This window comes from Conger conger, chromosome 16, assembly GCF_963514075.1.
Source record: "Conger conger chromosome 16, fConCon1.1, whole genome shotgun sequence".
In the NCBI taxonomy this organism is placed as follows: Eukaryota; Metazoa; Chordata; class Actinopteri; order Anguilliformes; family Congridae; genus Conger; species Conger conger.
Window position 1 is genome coordinate 28,336,333 of NC_083775.1, and position 13,966 is coordinate 28,350,298.

At 45.7% G+C, this 13,966-nt stretch overlaps 1 protein-coding gene across 2 annotated transcripts; it reads left to right on the plus strand.

Moving 5' to 3' along the window:
* Window positions 1-438: 438 nt before the first annotated feature.
* On the plus strand, window positions 439-8,124 carry LOC133114721 (glial fibrillary acidic protein-like). 2 transcript variants are annotated; one of them, XM_061224306.1, is made up of 10 exons: window positions 439-899; window positions 1,912-1,972; window positions 2,093-2,188; window positions 2,759-2,920; window positions 3,295-3,420; window positions 3,750-3,970; window positions 4,153-4,196; window positions 4,706-4,791; window positions 5,455-6,667; window positions 7,934-8,124. In XM_061224306.1, the coding sequence occupies exons 1-9, from the start codon at window positions 439-441 to the stop codon at window positions 5,494-5,496; spliced, it is 1,299 nt and encodes a 432-aa protein (XP_061080290.1). In that variant the 3' UTR covers window positions 5,497-6,667; window positions 7,934-8,124. The 2 variants fall into 2 exon arrangements, with proteins under 2 accessions (XP_061080290.1, XP_061080289.1); XM_061224305.1 differs by having other exon boundaries at window positions 5,455-6,561.
* The last annotated feature ends 5,842 nt before the right edge of the window (window positions 8,125-13,966 follow it).

Below are 13,966 nucleotides of genomic sequence, written 5' to 3' on the forward strand. Positions count from 1 at the left end.
GGTGGTAGGCCAGAGTCAAGTAAATGTCTAGCTATGAGTCCGCCTCTGCCTCTGCTAAATAAGGACGCTAATAGCGGTCTTCTATCCTCCTTCTGACATCCTTCCCTCCTTTGGTGTGTGTGTGTGCGTGGGAGATTGTGTGCGTGAGTTTGTGCCACTGTATGTGTACGCGTGGGAGATTGTGTGTGTGAGTTTGTGTCAGTGTGTGTGTGTGTGTGTGTGTGTGTGAGTAGAACAGCACCATCACACAGAACCCTATTCATGTGTGGGAGAGATCCAGGACGAGCACAAACAATCGCTCTTACACAGGATTTGGGTGTCACCCCCCTTTCTTCCAGTCAGCATTCCCCAGTGTGGGGCCACCACGCCGGTGGGGCAAGGGTGGGGGGAAGCAGCAGTATAAAGGCCTCTGCACCCCGCTGCCCGACATTGTTGAGCATGGAGGCACAAAGAACGCAGTCGTCCTACAGGAAGCGTTTCGGGGCCCAGCCGGGGGCCGGGGGGCGGCCCAGCCTCTCCTCGGTGCGCTACTCGGTCCACCGCGGGCCGACCACGGTGCCCCTAGGCCTGGGCTCGCCCGACCGGCTGGACTTCACGGCCGACTCGGCGCTGAAGACGCAGTACCGCGAGATGCGCACCAGCGAGAAGCTCCAGATGGCGGGCCTCAACGACCGCTTCGCCAGCTACATCGAGAAGGTGCGCTACCTGGAGCAGCAGAACAAGCTGCTGGTGACCGAGCTCAACCAGCTGCGCGGGAAGGAGCCCAGTCGCCTGGGCGACGTCTACCAGGAGGAGCTGCGTCAGCTGCGCCGGCAGGCCGAAGGGCTCAGCGCCGACACGGCTCGCCTGGAGACCGAGAGGGACAACATGGCCGCCGACCTCGCCACACTCAAGCAGAAGTAAGAGAGATGTGATGTGTGGGAGGGATAGGGGAGGGAGATTAGGACGCTAGGTGTGTGGAAGATAGGGAGAAAGAGGACACTAGGTGTGTGGAGGATAGGAAGAAAGAGGACACTAGGTGTGTGGTTGGAAGTAAGGCCAGTATACACATATGCTAGGTATGGTTAAAGAAAGAATCATTGTTCGGCCACCTGGTTTGTTTACATTACTGTACAGCAGGAATAAGACTATCAACCAGTAAAATGATCAACCAGTAAAGCTGAGCAGTAAAAGCAGGCTCTTAAACTGCTGTACGTGTTCTTGTTATAACAGAGAGCAGCAGATCCACTTAGCGTGCAGATTATATCAATGGATAAATAACGTTTGCGAAATGTAGCAATGTTGTTGCTCCACGCGGTCGCTCGATGCAAGCTATCTTAATGCAGCGCACAGACGCAGCTGTGTCTCCGGTTTGTTCCATGACGGTATGAGGTACGAGGAGCGGCAGATGGAGCAGGCACGGGGAAAGCTCTGTCGCTCTGTATTTGTGCGAATGCCTAATGGTGCGTGGCACTCTCACCCTGCTTAATGCCACTTCCAGTGATTTCCAGCTTGGGAGCAGTGATCGTGTTAAGTGTGACATAGGCTATAGTAAACTTTCTTTCTTCGTTTAAAGGCCACTAAAGCTATAGCTGGGAAAGGGGAGAGACAATGTGGGACAATGAGCAACAATGAGCAGAAATGGGCTACAAAGAGCAGCAATGAGCAAAAAAGAGCAATAATTGGCAACAAAGAACATCAGTGGGAAACAGTGAGCTCCAATGGGCTTCAAGGAGCAGCAATGAACAGAAATTAGCAAATGGGGGAAAAGTGGCATCAGTAAGCAACACCGAGCCAGTTGCGTTGCGTGGCAGAGTAGTACTTTTTCATAATTGGCCTGCATGCAGAATGAAGGGTAACTCTGTGGCTCTCTAAGGTCCCCTCTCATTCCGTCTCTCTCTCTCTCTCTCTCTCTCTCTCTCACTTCCTCAGGCTGCAGGATGAGGTCAGCCTTCGCGTGGAGGCAGAGAACAGCCTCAACTCCTTCCGCCAGGTGAGCACGCACTGGCCCCATTGAGTCAGCCCAGGCGCCGTAAGACCCGTTACCCTCCGTCACTGAATATCTCTCCTCTCTCTTTTTCCTTCTCTGTTCTCTGTTTGGACGCCGCTGGAGGACGTGGACGAAGCCGCCATGAACCGCATTCAGCTGGAGAAGAAGATCGACAGCCTGCAGGACGAGATCAACTTCCTGCGGAGGGTCCACGAGGAAGTGAGCTCCGTCGTTGTGGAGATTAAACTTCCCCTAAACCCCATACGTGGGCCTGGAACCAAAACCATTCGACTGCATGATAGCGTACTTCAGCAAATGTTCACTTCCAGCTTTCATCTCTCACATCAAAAAATATGCACCACAAAGTGGACGTATAGAACTGCCTTCAGCTAAGATTGGAAACAATGTTGAGGAATTTTGTCTCTGCTGCGTACGAATCTAAAATATTACAGTCACTTGGGTACATACCTGACTGTCAAGGTGGGGGTGCTGGACCTGTATCATGACTAAGACCCATTTGAGTCTGGTTACTGGGGGTCCAGTAGACCCATTAAGACCTGTGCTTATATGGATGCTTGAGTCTATTGAAGTGCAACTGAGTGAGCTGTGAGCAGGTGAGTGAGCTGTAATCAGGTAAGCTCTGAACACATAAGCAAACTGTGACCAGGATTGTGAGCTCAACCAGGTGAGTGAGGTGTAACCAGGTAAGCTATGGCCACGTACCAGGTTGACTGGGTATGTGAGCTCAACCAGGTGAGTGAGGTGTAAACAGGTTCCTCTCTCTGGCAGGAGCTGCGTGATCTGCAGGTGCAAATGATGGCCCAGCACGTGCAGGTGGATCTGGATGTTTCCAAGCCGGACCTGACGACTGCCCTGAGGGACATCCGCACTCAGTATGAGGTCATGGCCGCCTCCAACATACAGGAGACAGAAGAGTGGTACCGATCCAAGGTGCAAACACAGTCGCCCAGAAATGCCCACCCAATGCAGCCGAGTAACACACCCACCGTGACCCAGCAACAACCACGTGTTGTCCCCTGGCAACAGATGCTGATGAGTACCCAGCCATCTGCACACATCATCCAGAAAAAGCTATTTCAGAGAATACCACAGAAATATTGTAAAATATAACATAATCTATACCAGGTTGGGAACCACTGAACAATACCATGGTCACATAACATTTTTGGCAGCTACTACAAGTACTACAAGAACAGTTATGCTGTTATGCCTTTTCAGAATACTAGCCTGTGGCTCAGCCTCAGCTATTCCATTTTGCTATGTTGTAATTCCTATGACACTAATGCTAGGCTTTGTGTGTGCAGTTTATCGATCTGACTGACGCGGCCAATCGTAATGGGGAAGCCCTTCGACAGGCCAAACAAGAAGCCAATGACTACCGACGGCAAATCCAGGCCCTCACCTGCGACCTGGAAGCGCTACGTGGGACGGTGACTCTCCCTCAAGCATCACATTCACCGGAAGGCTTTTTGAGAAGGGACACTTCGATTGGATGACTGGGTTGTGACATTTAGTGTTACAGTAGCACCTTGTCCATGTAGCACTTTGTAATGACATTTAATGGTGTGTACCACTGAGATGAGTGAGGGCATTAATGCAGGATATTAACAAACCCCCAATGTGATAGTGGGAGTCCTGAAGTCATGAGCCGGAAAGCACCTCCTCAGAAATTGCTCTATGAACCCTATTTGCCCCAAACAGTTCCATATCTCTACCTCTATCCATCCCGTATCCCTCTCTTCCTCTTTCCTCTCTGCAGAACGAGTCTCTGGAGCGGCAGCTGCTGGAGACGGAAGACCGCTTCGCCGTGGAGACGGCTAACTACCACGACTGTGTGGCCCGTCTGGAGGTGGAGATCCAGGGTCTGAAGGAGGAGATGGCTCGCCATCTGCAGGAGTATCAGGACCTGCTCAACGTTAAACTGGCCCTGGACATCGAGATCGGCACCTACCGCAAGCTACTGGAGGGAGAGGAGAGCCGGTAAGGGGAGGAGTCAGGGAGGGGCTATGGGAGGAACGGGTGGAGTCATACTGGGACAGTTGTAGGAAGGGGAGGAGTTATAGAGGGACAGGGGGAGGAAGGGGAGGGGTCAGAGAGCATAAGTACCTGAGCTTCTCTCTCGATGATGCGAAACTGAGCTTGGCTTTGTGCGTCCCCTGCAGAATCACTGTCCCTGTGCAGAGCTTCTCCAGCCTGCAGTTCAGAGGTGAGACGTGCCCGAGCACACATGACTCCCCTACTGTCTAAAGTTTTCAGTAGTTTATTTGCCTCTACGGCCTGCTAATGATAAATAACACTGTCAAAATAGATCTAGGCATCACAACATCACAACACAGGCATCATCATGTCGGAAAATATCCTTATAGTTTTCCTGGTTGCTCCTGTCTCATGAAGTTACTTCAGGGCTTTAGCTTTAACTTTTCCTTTGGTGATGGTATTACTCTAGGGGCAGCCTATAGCATAGTGGTTAACGTACATAACTAAGACCCGGAAGGTCGATGATTCAAGCCCCAATGTACCCATGATAAGATCTTGCTCCTTAACTCATGGGCGCTTGCTCCCTGGGAGTTGCATGGTGGCTACCCACTGCTCCTAAGTAACGAGGATGGGTCAAATCAGCCCTGAGGCTTCAACAGAGCATACTGTATCTTAGCATGTAAGGCGAGGCCAAAGGCCCAAGGCGGCCACTCTGACGTTCTCTTCCCTTCTGAGCAGAGACCAGTATGGACACCAGACTGTCTCCTGAGGCTCATGTCAAGAGGAGCATCCTGGTGCGGACGGTGGAGACGCGGGATGGAGAGGTGCGTCAGCAGGGGGCGCTGTATCCACAGCAACCAGATACATCCAAGATAAAGATCTGTGGTTGTGTGTGTGTGTGTGTGTGTGTGTGTTTGTACCTCACACATTTGTGCCCCAAAATACTTGTGGTTTTTATATTTTATGTGACTTTGTTATGGAAATATCAAGTTTCACGTTATAGGATTTAAAATACGTAACTTAGTCCAATGTTACTCTCATGTCTAAAAGACCCAGGATGCAGCTGTCTGCATTTTCATCTTCTTCCATGGGAGGGCACTATGTCCCCAGGAGAAAAGAATTCTGCTCTGGAAATTAGAGCTTTATGTAACTGAACTCAGAGCAACTTATCTCAATCAGAGTAACACACACACATGCACACATGCACGTACACACGTACAATCGTGCCGACACAAAACCAAAAAATCTCATATTGCGACTATTGCTAAAGAATACAATTACAAAACTGAAGAAATGTTTTTTCATGATACCTAGATTACCATTGGCTTTATTATTTGTCATTTGCTTAAAGTTTATAGCCACAACGTCAGAGTAGCTTTCTTGACAAAGACAGAAGTAATGTTAGTATACAAGTCCGGTAATGGGTTCAAGGTCGTAAAGCTCTTGAGTCAGGAGAGTCACACCATTCTTGTGTGTTTGTTTTTCAGATCATTAAGGAATCCACAGCCGAGAGGAAGGAACTGCCCTGACAACCATAGACGTCACTCTCCCTTAATACCTAACCGCCTGGACCTGTGCTGATCCCGCGCCTATCCAACACCCCCTCCCACACTGCAGTCCTCTCAGCCCCCTGCCCAAAAACAAAGAGGAGAATGAAACTAACTCTATATCAGAATGTCTGACCACCAATTTTGCAAAAGAAATGTTGATGTTATAGGTTTTTCTATGTAAGTTAGAAGTGAAGCAAGCTTTAGTGTGAAGCAGTCAAGCCCCACCCTTAAGGGCCGTGGATGGGTGGGACTGTTCTGCTTCAGCAGGTGTAGAATTAAAGACAGATGATAGCGATGCAAAGTTTGTGCTCAGCCTATCAAGGGAAAGCAGGCTGAATTTGTAGGGTTTGTGTGTATGTGAATAGTCAGGCAGAGACTGTGGAGGCAGGGACTGCAGAGCAGGCAGATCAGAGAGAAGGAAGACAGTTCATGTTAGATGTAACACGGAGCCCATCTTAGATAATGTTCTTTCAACATGCCATTCATTGTAGGTGAAATGACGGTAACATAGCGTTCACGGTGCATGTTGTCACTGTAGATGTTTCAGTTGTGTCATTGAGCTCATTTTAGATGTTTCTGTAACATGGAGCTCATATTAGACGGTGTGACTATAATACAGAGATTGTTTCAAACATAATTACTGTAACATGGAGATCATGTTAGACGGTGTGACTATAATATAGAGATTGTTTCAAACATAATGACTGTAACATGGAGATCATGTTAGATGTTGTGACTGTAACATGGATATCATGTTAGATGTTATGACTAACATGGATATCATGCTAGATGTTTTGACTGTATCATTGAGCCCATTTGAGATGTTTCTGTAAAATGCCATTCATGCTAGATGTTTCAGTTGTATCATTGAGCTCATTTTGATGTTTCTGTAACATGGAGCCCATATTAGATGTTGTGACTGTAACATGGAGATCAAGCTAGATGTTTGGACTATAACATTGTCAGTAGGTACAAATGTGTTTTATTAACCTCACTTGGCAGCCATGGCACCCCACAGTTCCTGCTCCCGAGGAGCTAAAAAGAGTGAGTGACATCTTTCATCTCCATCACACTGAAATCCTGCCGACACCCTTCTATCTTCCCTCCATCACTGTGTCACCATCTCTCCTCTCTGGGCTCGGTCAGGATGGTGAGCCTTCTGGTGCATCTTTCCCTGTCTAGAAGTGCCCACTTGTGATTACAGGGTGTGTTGTCTGTTGGAAGCGTCACAAGGGTTGTTTTTAATGATGGCGCATGACGTTGGGGTCATCCTCCCCTTCGAGGCCCAGCTGTGAAAAGAGCAAGGCAGGAGAAATAATGAGGGCTTTTTTTAAGCTTTAAAAACGGGTTTGTATGGGGTTCAAACACAGGTTGAGACAGATAGGGTTCATTTTCTTTCAGCTTCAGGTCCTGATTTGGACGTCTGGCTTAGAGCAGCTGTCCATTCTAAATGATGAATATCCTGTAACCTATGCTAATACAATTGTAGGAGCCATATTTAGGTTATGCGATGATGGTAACCCATTTTGTAAGATGATTGTAGAAACCTTAATTTGTTTTTGAGGCTTATTGTCAAAGGTCTGTTGGGTATTTGAGTTTTTAAAGATGGCATCTCAGTTGTTACTTTGCTTAGACAATCGAGAGAAGTTGAAGCCCTTTGAATGCCCTTTTGTATACACAGAGCTGCTTTCTGCTTTGTGTATTCACAATGAAGGTATATAAGCACAATAGCAGTGTTTGACCCACTGGTGTCACATCTTCAAACAGCTCAGTACACATCAAGACTTCAGTCCCATTTGGTACTATTGTTCTCAATTTCCTCCAGTTCCTGCAGGCCACAGTGTCTCCAGCCATTTGCTCCAACCATGCTTGACACCACCAGATTTCACTAATTATTTTTACCTCCTTGCCTTACCACCCCTTCCTCCACACCCAGGCATTACTCAAATAGTAATGCGATTTTAGAGAGTTAAGGCCATGAGAAAGGTGGTTCAGGGTTCAGGAGCAATGAGGGGTCAGGGTGGGTGGAGGCAGAGAGGGCCTCCATGCGGGAGATGATCAGGCCTGTAGGTTTGCCTCAGAGTGGAGCACTTCCTCCAGACAGAATGAACAGTTCTGCTTTGTGCCAATCCATCTTGGACACCCAGGGCCCAGGCTGTCCAGCTGTGTCCACACCCAGTCGGATGCGATGTCCCAGACCTCTGTACTGTGTGTGTACTGTGGAAGCTCCAGGCAGGTTGATATTACTGCGAGTGGTTTAGCTTCAGCCATCTTTCTAACCAACAAATGAAACTAGATTCTCTCTCCGTTTTACCAGATTTAGTGTTCATGTAGTATATTGAGTCAGTTCATTATTTACTGAGGTTTGACTTCATCTCTGATGCATCTCCACCCTTTTCATCTCTTTTCTTTTCAGCCTTATCTTCACTGCCCTCATCACCTCATCATCTTCCCGTTCTTGCCTCCGGACTCTTGATAAATGATACCTGCACAGATTATTGCTTTAACAAAACAAAAAAATATTAATCTAACTTTCTTAACTTTCTTTAAATGGTGAGACCAATCAAATATAACCAATTATCATCAATAAAATGACTTGAGGTTTCATTTAGATTTGTCATTTCCTTTATAAAAAGTTTAACTTTAAGGACATTCCAACACGTGGTAGATGTTAAGGGCTTCCAAACTCTCCTTTCTTGTGAGGAAACACGAGTGTATTCTTTTGGAAGGCGTGACATATAAATGATCAACCTGTAGGTCCACCTCCCCCCATTTGCCATGCATCTGCCATGTCTGTAACTGATGTGACTTTGAACTGACGTTTGAAGGAGCAAGGGCATTCCATTGCCCTAATTCACGTTTTCTCGCTTTCCCTGTCTTTTCTTCAGTTTCTTTCATCTTCTCCTAGCCTCTCCTGATGGGTGGAGCTAGGGGCAAGAAAAGGGGAAAGAACAAGAGGAGAAAAATAAGGGATTGGAATGAGCCCTTAGATTGTTGAATTTTTATACTTAATAGGTTTGGTAACCATGGTAACTGTAATGATGTTTAGAGGAAACAGACCTCAAAATCATGTCCCAATGTTTCATTCAGTCTAGAGTGGAGTAGCTTAATTTCAAATTAGCCTAGATTTGAAAGGCAGAATTCATTATTGTACTCTGGATTATGGATTATGGCAGCTGTTTTTCTAGAGTTAAATCGACAAATGAAAACCAAAAATCCATTCAACTACTTATAGTTTACCATATCAACACATCTCTTACCTTTATGAAAACACTATGGATCCTGAGTATAAACCAGGGATGGGCAACTCAAGTCCTGGAGGGCCAGTGTGTCTACAGGATTTTGCTGCCCCCAGTTACCCTGGTTCAGGCTGAGTGCAGAATTTTGCTGCTACCAGTTACCCTGGTTCAGGCTGAGTGCAGAATTTTGCTACTACCAGTTACCCTGGCTCAATCAGCTAATTAGTCATATGCACCATGACCAATTATACCACAATAAAATGCTACAAGACAAGAACATTTATCAGCTGTTGTTTATATCACAGAATGTGGCTAAAAATGACAGATCATGTAAATGATTGGGCTGATTAATTAATTAAGATTGTTTGAAATCCAGAAGCAGATACAGCCCGCCTTGTCCATCCCTGGTTCAAACCATCCATAACAACAGTGGTTTTCAAACTCGGGTCTGTGTATACTGGTTTTTGTCACAGCAAACATATAGGGTTCTTGAAAACATGTTTTAATGTTTTAAGATCATTTTGTATTTTCACTTATTCAAACAATGAGCATTTTAATTATAGACTGATGGCTGAAATCATTGGGGTCATAACTGGTGAAAGTATTTTCACGAATATAGTTTTCAGTGACCAGGTGACCACGCTTTTAGCAGTTAGGATTTCGGCACTCAGTCTGTAATTGAATCAATTATAAAAAATGTTTTAACCTCTTTCTGGGATCATTTGTCATATCACATATTAAAGAAATGAGTCACTCTCAAAGATGAAAAGTCATGGGATGTGAATGTAGAATATTTATTCCTCCTGGCTATTTCTGACATAATGCAACCTTGAGAGGGTAGAAGTTAAGTGTCTAATTAAGAACAATTACACGCTCATTACTATTCAGAGGTGGCAATTATGGTAGGAACAAAAACCAGCGTGCACAACGGCTCCCCAGGCCTGACTCTGAAACCCCTCCATTACACCATCTCTCCGGAAGAAGATTTTTTGTGATTTTTGTGCCTTTTATTCCTGGAAAGAAAAGGTTTGGATGAAAATTATTTCCGAAGCAGCGCTTCAGTGCACTATATTACAAGGCTTTGTTAAAGTTTAATAAAGCATGAAGAATTTAGCAATTCACCGCAAGTGACATGCATATATCGCATCTCAGCAGATGGAAACCTTCAACGGGATGGAGCAGGGATGGGCAAGCCAGGCTGTATCAGATTCTGGATTTCAGAACGACTCTTAATTATTTACTTAGCCCAATCATTTACATGATGTGTCATTTATAGCCACATTCTGTGATACAAACAGCAGCTGATACATTTTCTTGTCTTGTAGCATTTTATTGTCTCTAATTTACGAGTGAATTGGTCAAAATTCTGCATACACACTGGCCCTCCAGGATTGGAGTTGCCTATCTCTGGGATAAAGACTAGCACATGCCCAGTCAGGTGTTGTCACTGAACTGCATTTCAATTATTGGCTACCCATATTCCCAAATATAGGCACTTATATACCTGACAAAATAAGACATGGCCATTTATTGAATCGGATCAAAATAAGATCCACATTCACCAGAATACCTCTAACAATATCATTCACAACCTGTAAACAACCTGTACATTTTAAAATGTGAATGGTCTGATAGGTCGTTCAGTCGCCTTTCTACCAATTGCCCATCTAATAGATTTCTGTATCGCTTCATTTGATGAATTTACAGTTTGTCTATTTGATACATTGCAGATGCAGATTAAGCCTAGTCCTAGAGTAAATTCAATTTTGAATGGAGAATCTCCATGCAGTATTTTAGCACGGTATGCAAACAGACTGGCAACATGACCTTCCCCATGATCTCTAATTTCAAAAATAACTACGGGCTGGGATTCTTTTCTAGAAGCAGAATACCCACATCCAGGACTCCCTCCTCCACCCAAGACCTCTAAGCTTACTTTCAGAGGCCGTCACCCTCAAAAACTTCCACCTGTTTTTGAACCAAACATAGACTAATCCAAGCAAAAAACTAAGCAAACTGAAGTGTCGAAAATAGAAATGTGTTCTCTTCCAAATGCATCCCCGTTCCACCTATCACCCTCCTCTTTCCTCTGCTTAAGGCTTCGCTCTCCCCTCTGCTGTCTTTCTCTCAAAATATCTACCCACATCCCGTCCCGTTTTCTCCTCCTCGCACGCTATTCTCGTCTCCCCAGGGGCACGCTGAAAAACCGGCTTTCACAAGAAGAGACGCGTCGTGCGAATAAACTGACATAAAGACAAATGTTTCATTAAAACAGTGTCAGCGTTAAAGCTTTTCACAAGAAGAGATGCGTTGTGTGAATAAACTGATATAAAGACAAATGTTTCATTAGTACAGTGTCAGCGTTAAATGAACAAGTGCCACTATTCCTAAATAAAACATCTGCTGGAATGAAAAGGTGAAATCCCTTGGGGATAACGAACACATGCCGGTACATATACTGTATGTGCGTTTGTGCCGTGCATGTATTTTCGAGGGACGTAAACGTTGGTTCTATTAGAATGATGATAATCCAAATGAGGGTAAAGATGGCAATGGTGATGATGACGCTGCAGGCAATGATAATGATGATGATGATAATTGTGATGATGGTGATGATTGGGTGGTTTCTGTGCAGTCTCACGGTGGGGCACTGACTGCAGGGTCTCCCTCTGTGAGGGGAGACAATCGGAGCGGATTAGAGGAGTTACAGCGGCGGCTGGTAATGCACCCGGAGAGCCGTATGATTGGCTGTAATCAGCACCGAACCGAGCCCTAATTGGCTCCACAGCACTCAGAGGTGATCTTACTGCTTCAGCTCGTTTCCTGTGATACTGCTGAGCTCACCTGAGAATGGACTTTTGTTATAGACCTTCCATTTTCTTCTGAGGAAAATAATACAGAAACAGAAAGTATTAGAGAACTGTAATTGTACCTTTTACTGTACTGCCATGATCTAAACAGTTGTCAAACATACACACACACACACAAACACAATTTTCTTGTGTGTGTGTCAGCCTACACCAACTATGCTCATTTAGTACATGTGCATTATTATTGTCCACGTTGTTCTGTGCTGTGTGTTACTGTGTGTGTGTGTGTGTGTGTGTGTGTGTGTGTTACTGTGTGTGTGTGCACGTGTGTGTGTGTGTGTGTGTGTGTGTGTTACTGTGTATTTGATCTTAATGTTACCTCCTGTACAGTATGTGGGCATTAATTAAAGTAATATTATATTCAGTGTGTGTGTTTGCGTGTCTTCTGCGTCTATTTGCGTGTACATGCGTGTGTGCACGCACAGGCATGTGTGTGTGTGTTTGTGTGTTTGTGTGTGTGTGTGCACGTGTGTGTGTCTTTTGCGTGTATTTGCGTGTGCACGTGTGTGTGCGCGCACAGGCGTGTGTGTGTGTGTGTGTGTGTGTGTGTGTGCACATGTGTGTGTGTGTGTGTGTTTGTGTGTGTGCACGTGTGCGTGCGTGCACACGCATGTTTGTGTGTGTATGTGTGTATCTTCCGCGTGTATTTGCGCGTGCACGTGTGTGTGTGTGCGCACAGGCATGTGTGTGTGTTTGTGTGTGTGTGTGTGTGTGTCTTGCCTTCTTATCTGTGGAATGCAGTATCGGTCTGCTGTGGAGGCTATGTTGAATCGGTCAGAATGGCATTCGGTCTGGATAAAGGCACTTCAGAGGGTGTGGAGGCCTGATGGTCAGCCACCCAAAATCCTCTGCAGGAGGCCCCCAGTGGACCCTCATCACAAAGCGCAGAGTGAACGTGAAAGTATTACACACCCCAGAAACACAGACATTACTGTATTATAAACACGCATATGCACACAAATTACAGTATCACCCATAGACATGCACATTAGAGTATCAGACACATACATACATACATACATACATACATGCACGCACACACACACATACACATACACATACACATACACATACACATACACATACACAAACACAAACACAAACACAAACACCAATTGCGCTCCTCAGTACCGTAAACAAGTTTTGCATTTCCTGTCATGTAATTTGGATTCCTATTACAGAGGGATTTATGTGTTTATGGGTAAATTCCATTTTCGTAGTGAGATGTATTGCTCAAGTCAGGTTAAAGTTATTATGACATTATAGTTAGGATATGCAAATACGCAATCGACACACCAGAAACATGCCGGTTGGAGTCACCAAAACGTTACACATCCTGAGAAATTGCTTTACTGCCTCTCTATCACTCTGAAATGTCCTTCCTGCAGGTCAACACACTTGTTGCAGTTTAAAATTAGAAGAGAGCATGACAATGGGTCATATTTCAGTATACAGGTTTATTTATTTTATTTAATGTTTATTTGAATAGGTACAATTCATAGCATAGCGTCATTATGGCCAGTTTACACCATGTTCTTTGTACATGTAGCTAATGTTCCGCATACAGCTACTGCTTCTTTCAAACTAGTTTCCAACTAAATTTAAAATGGTAAATGGCAGGCATTTATATAGCGCCTTTATCCAAAGCGCTGTACAATTTGATGCTTCTCCATTCACCCATTCATACACACACTCACAGCGATTGGCTGCCATGCAAGGCCCCGACCAGCTCGTCAGGAGCATTTGGGGGTTAGGTGTCTTGCTCAGGGACACTTCGACACTGCCCGGGCGGGGGATCAAACCGGCAACCCTCCGACTGCCAGACGACTGCTCTTACTGCCTGAGCCATGTCGCTTTTAATCTATAAATAGACAGGATAGTCTTTTTCAGGAGATCTTTCTTATCCCTAAAAGCACAATTCTTTATATCGGTAGCTAGAGCTTGAGATGAGTTGAGGACTAAGTGGTGTTCTTAGGGGATGCTGAGCAGAAGAGCCTTAACCCCCTGCCAGAACCCATACCTGCCCTCCTTGGGTCCTCTAGAGGGTCAGGCGTAGGCATGTAGGCCCCGGGATAAATTTAGTGCTCACATCTGCACCTCAAAGAGAGAAAACGCAGCTGCCCGCGTCCACTGTCTGTCCGTCTGTCTGTCTGTACCTACAGAGAGCAAGCATGACTAGCACCACCCTTTCTTCTGTCTGCCTGCCTATCTATTGCCCTCAGAGCCTGGCCAAAATCCAGCTCTTATCCCCACACCTCCGAATTAGCGCCCCGCTCTAGGAGTCCCACCCTTGACCTCTCGGGTGCGTGGGACCCCAAATCCCAGGGCTCCATCGCACCC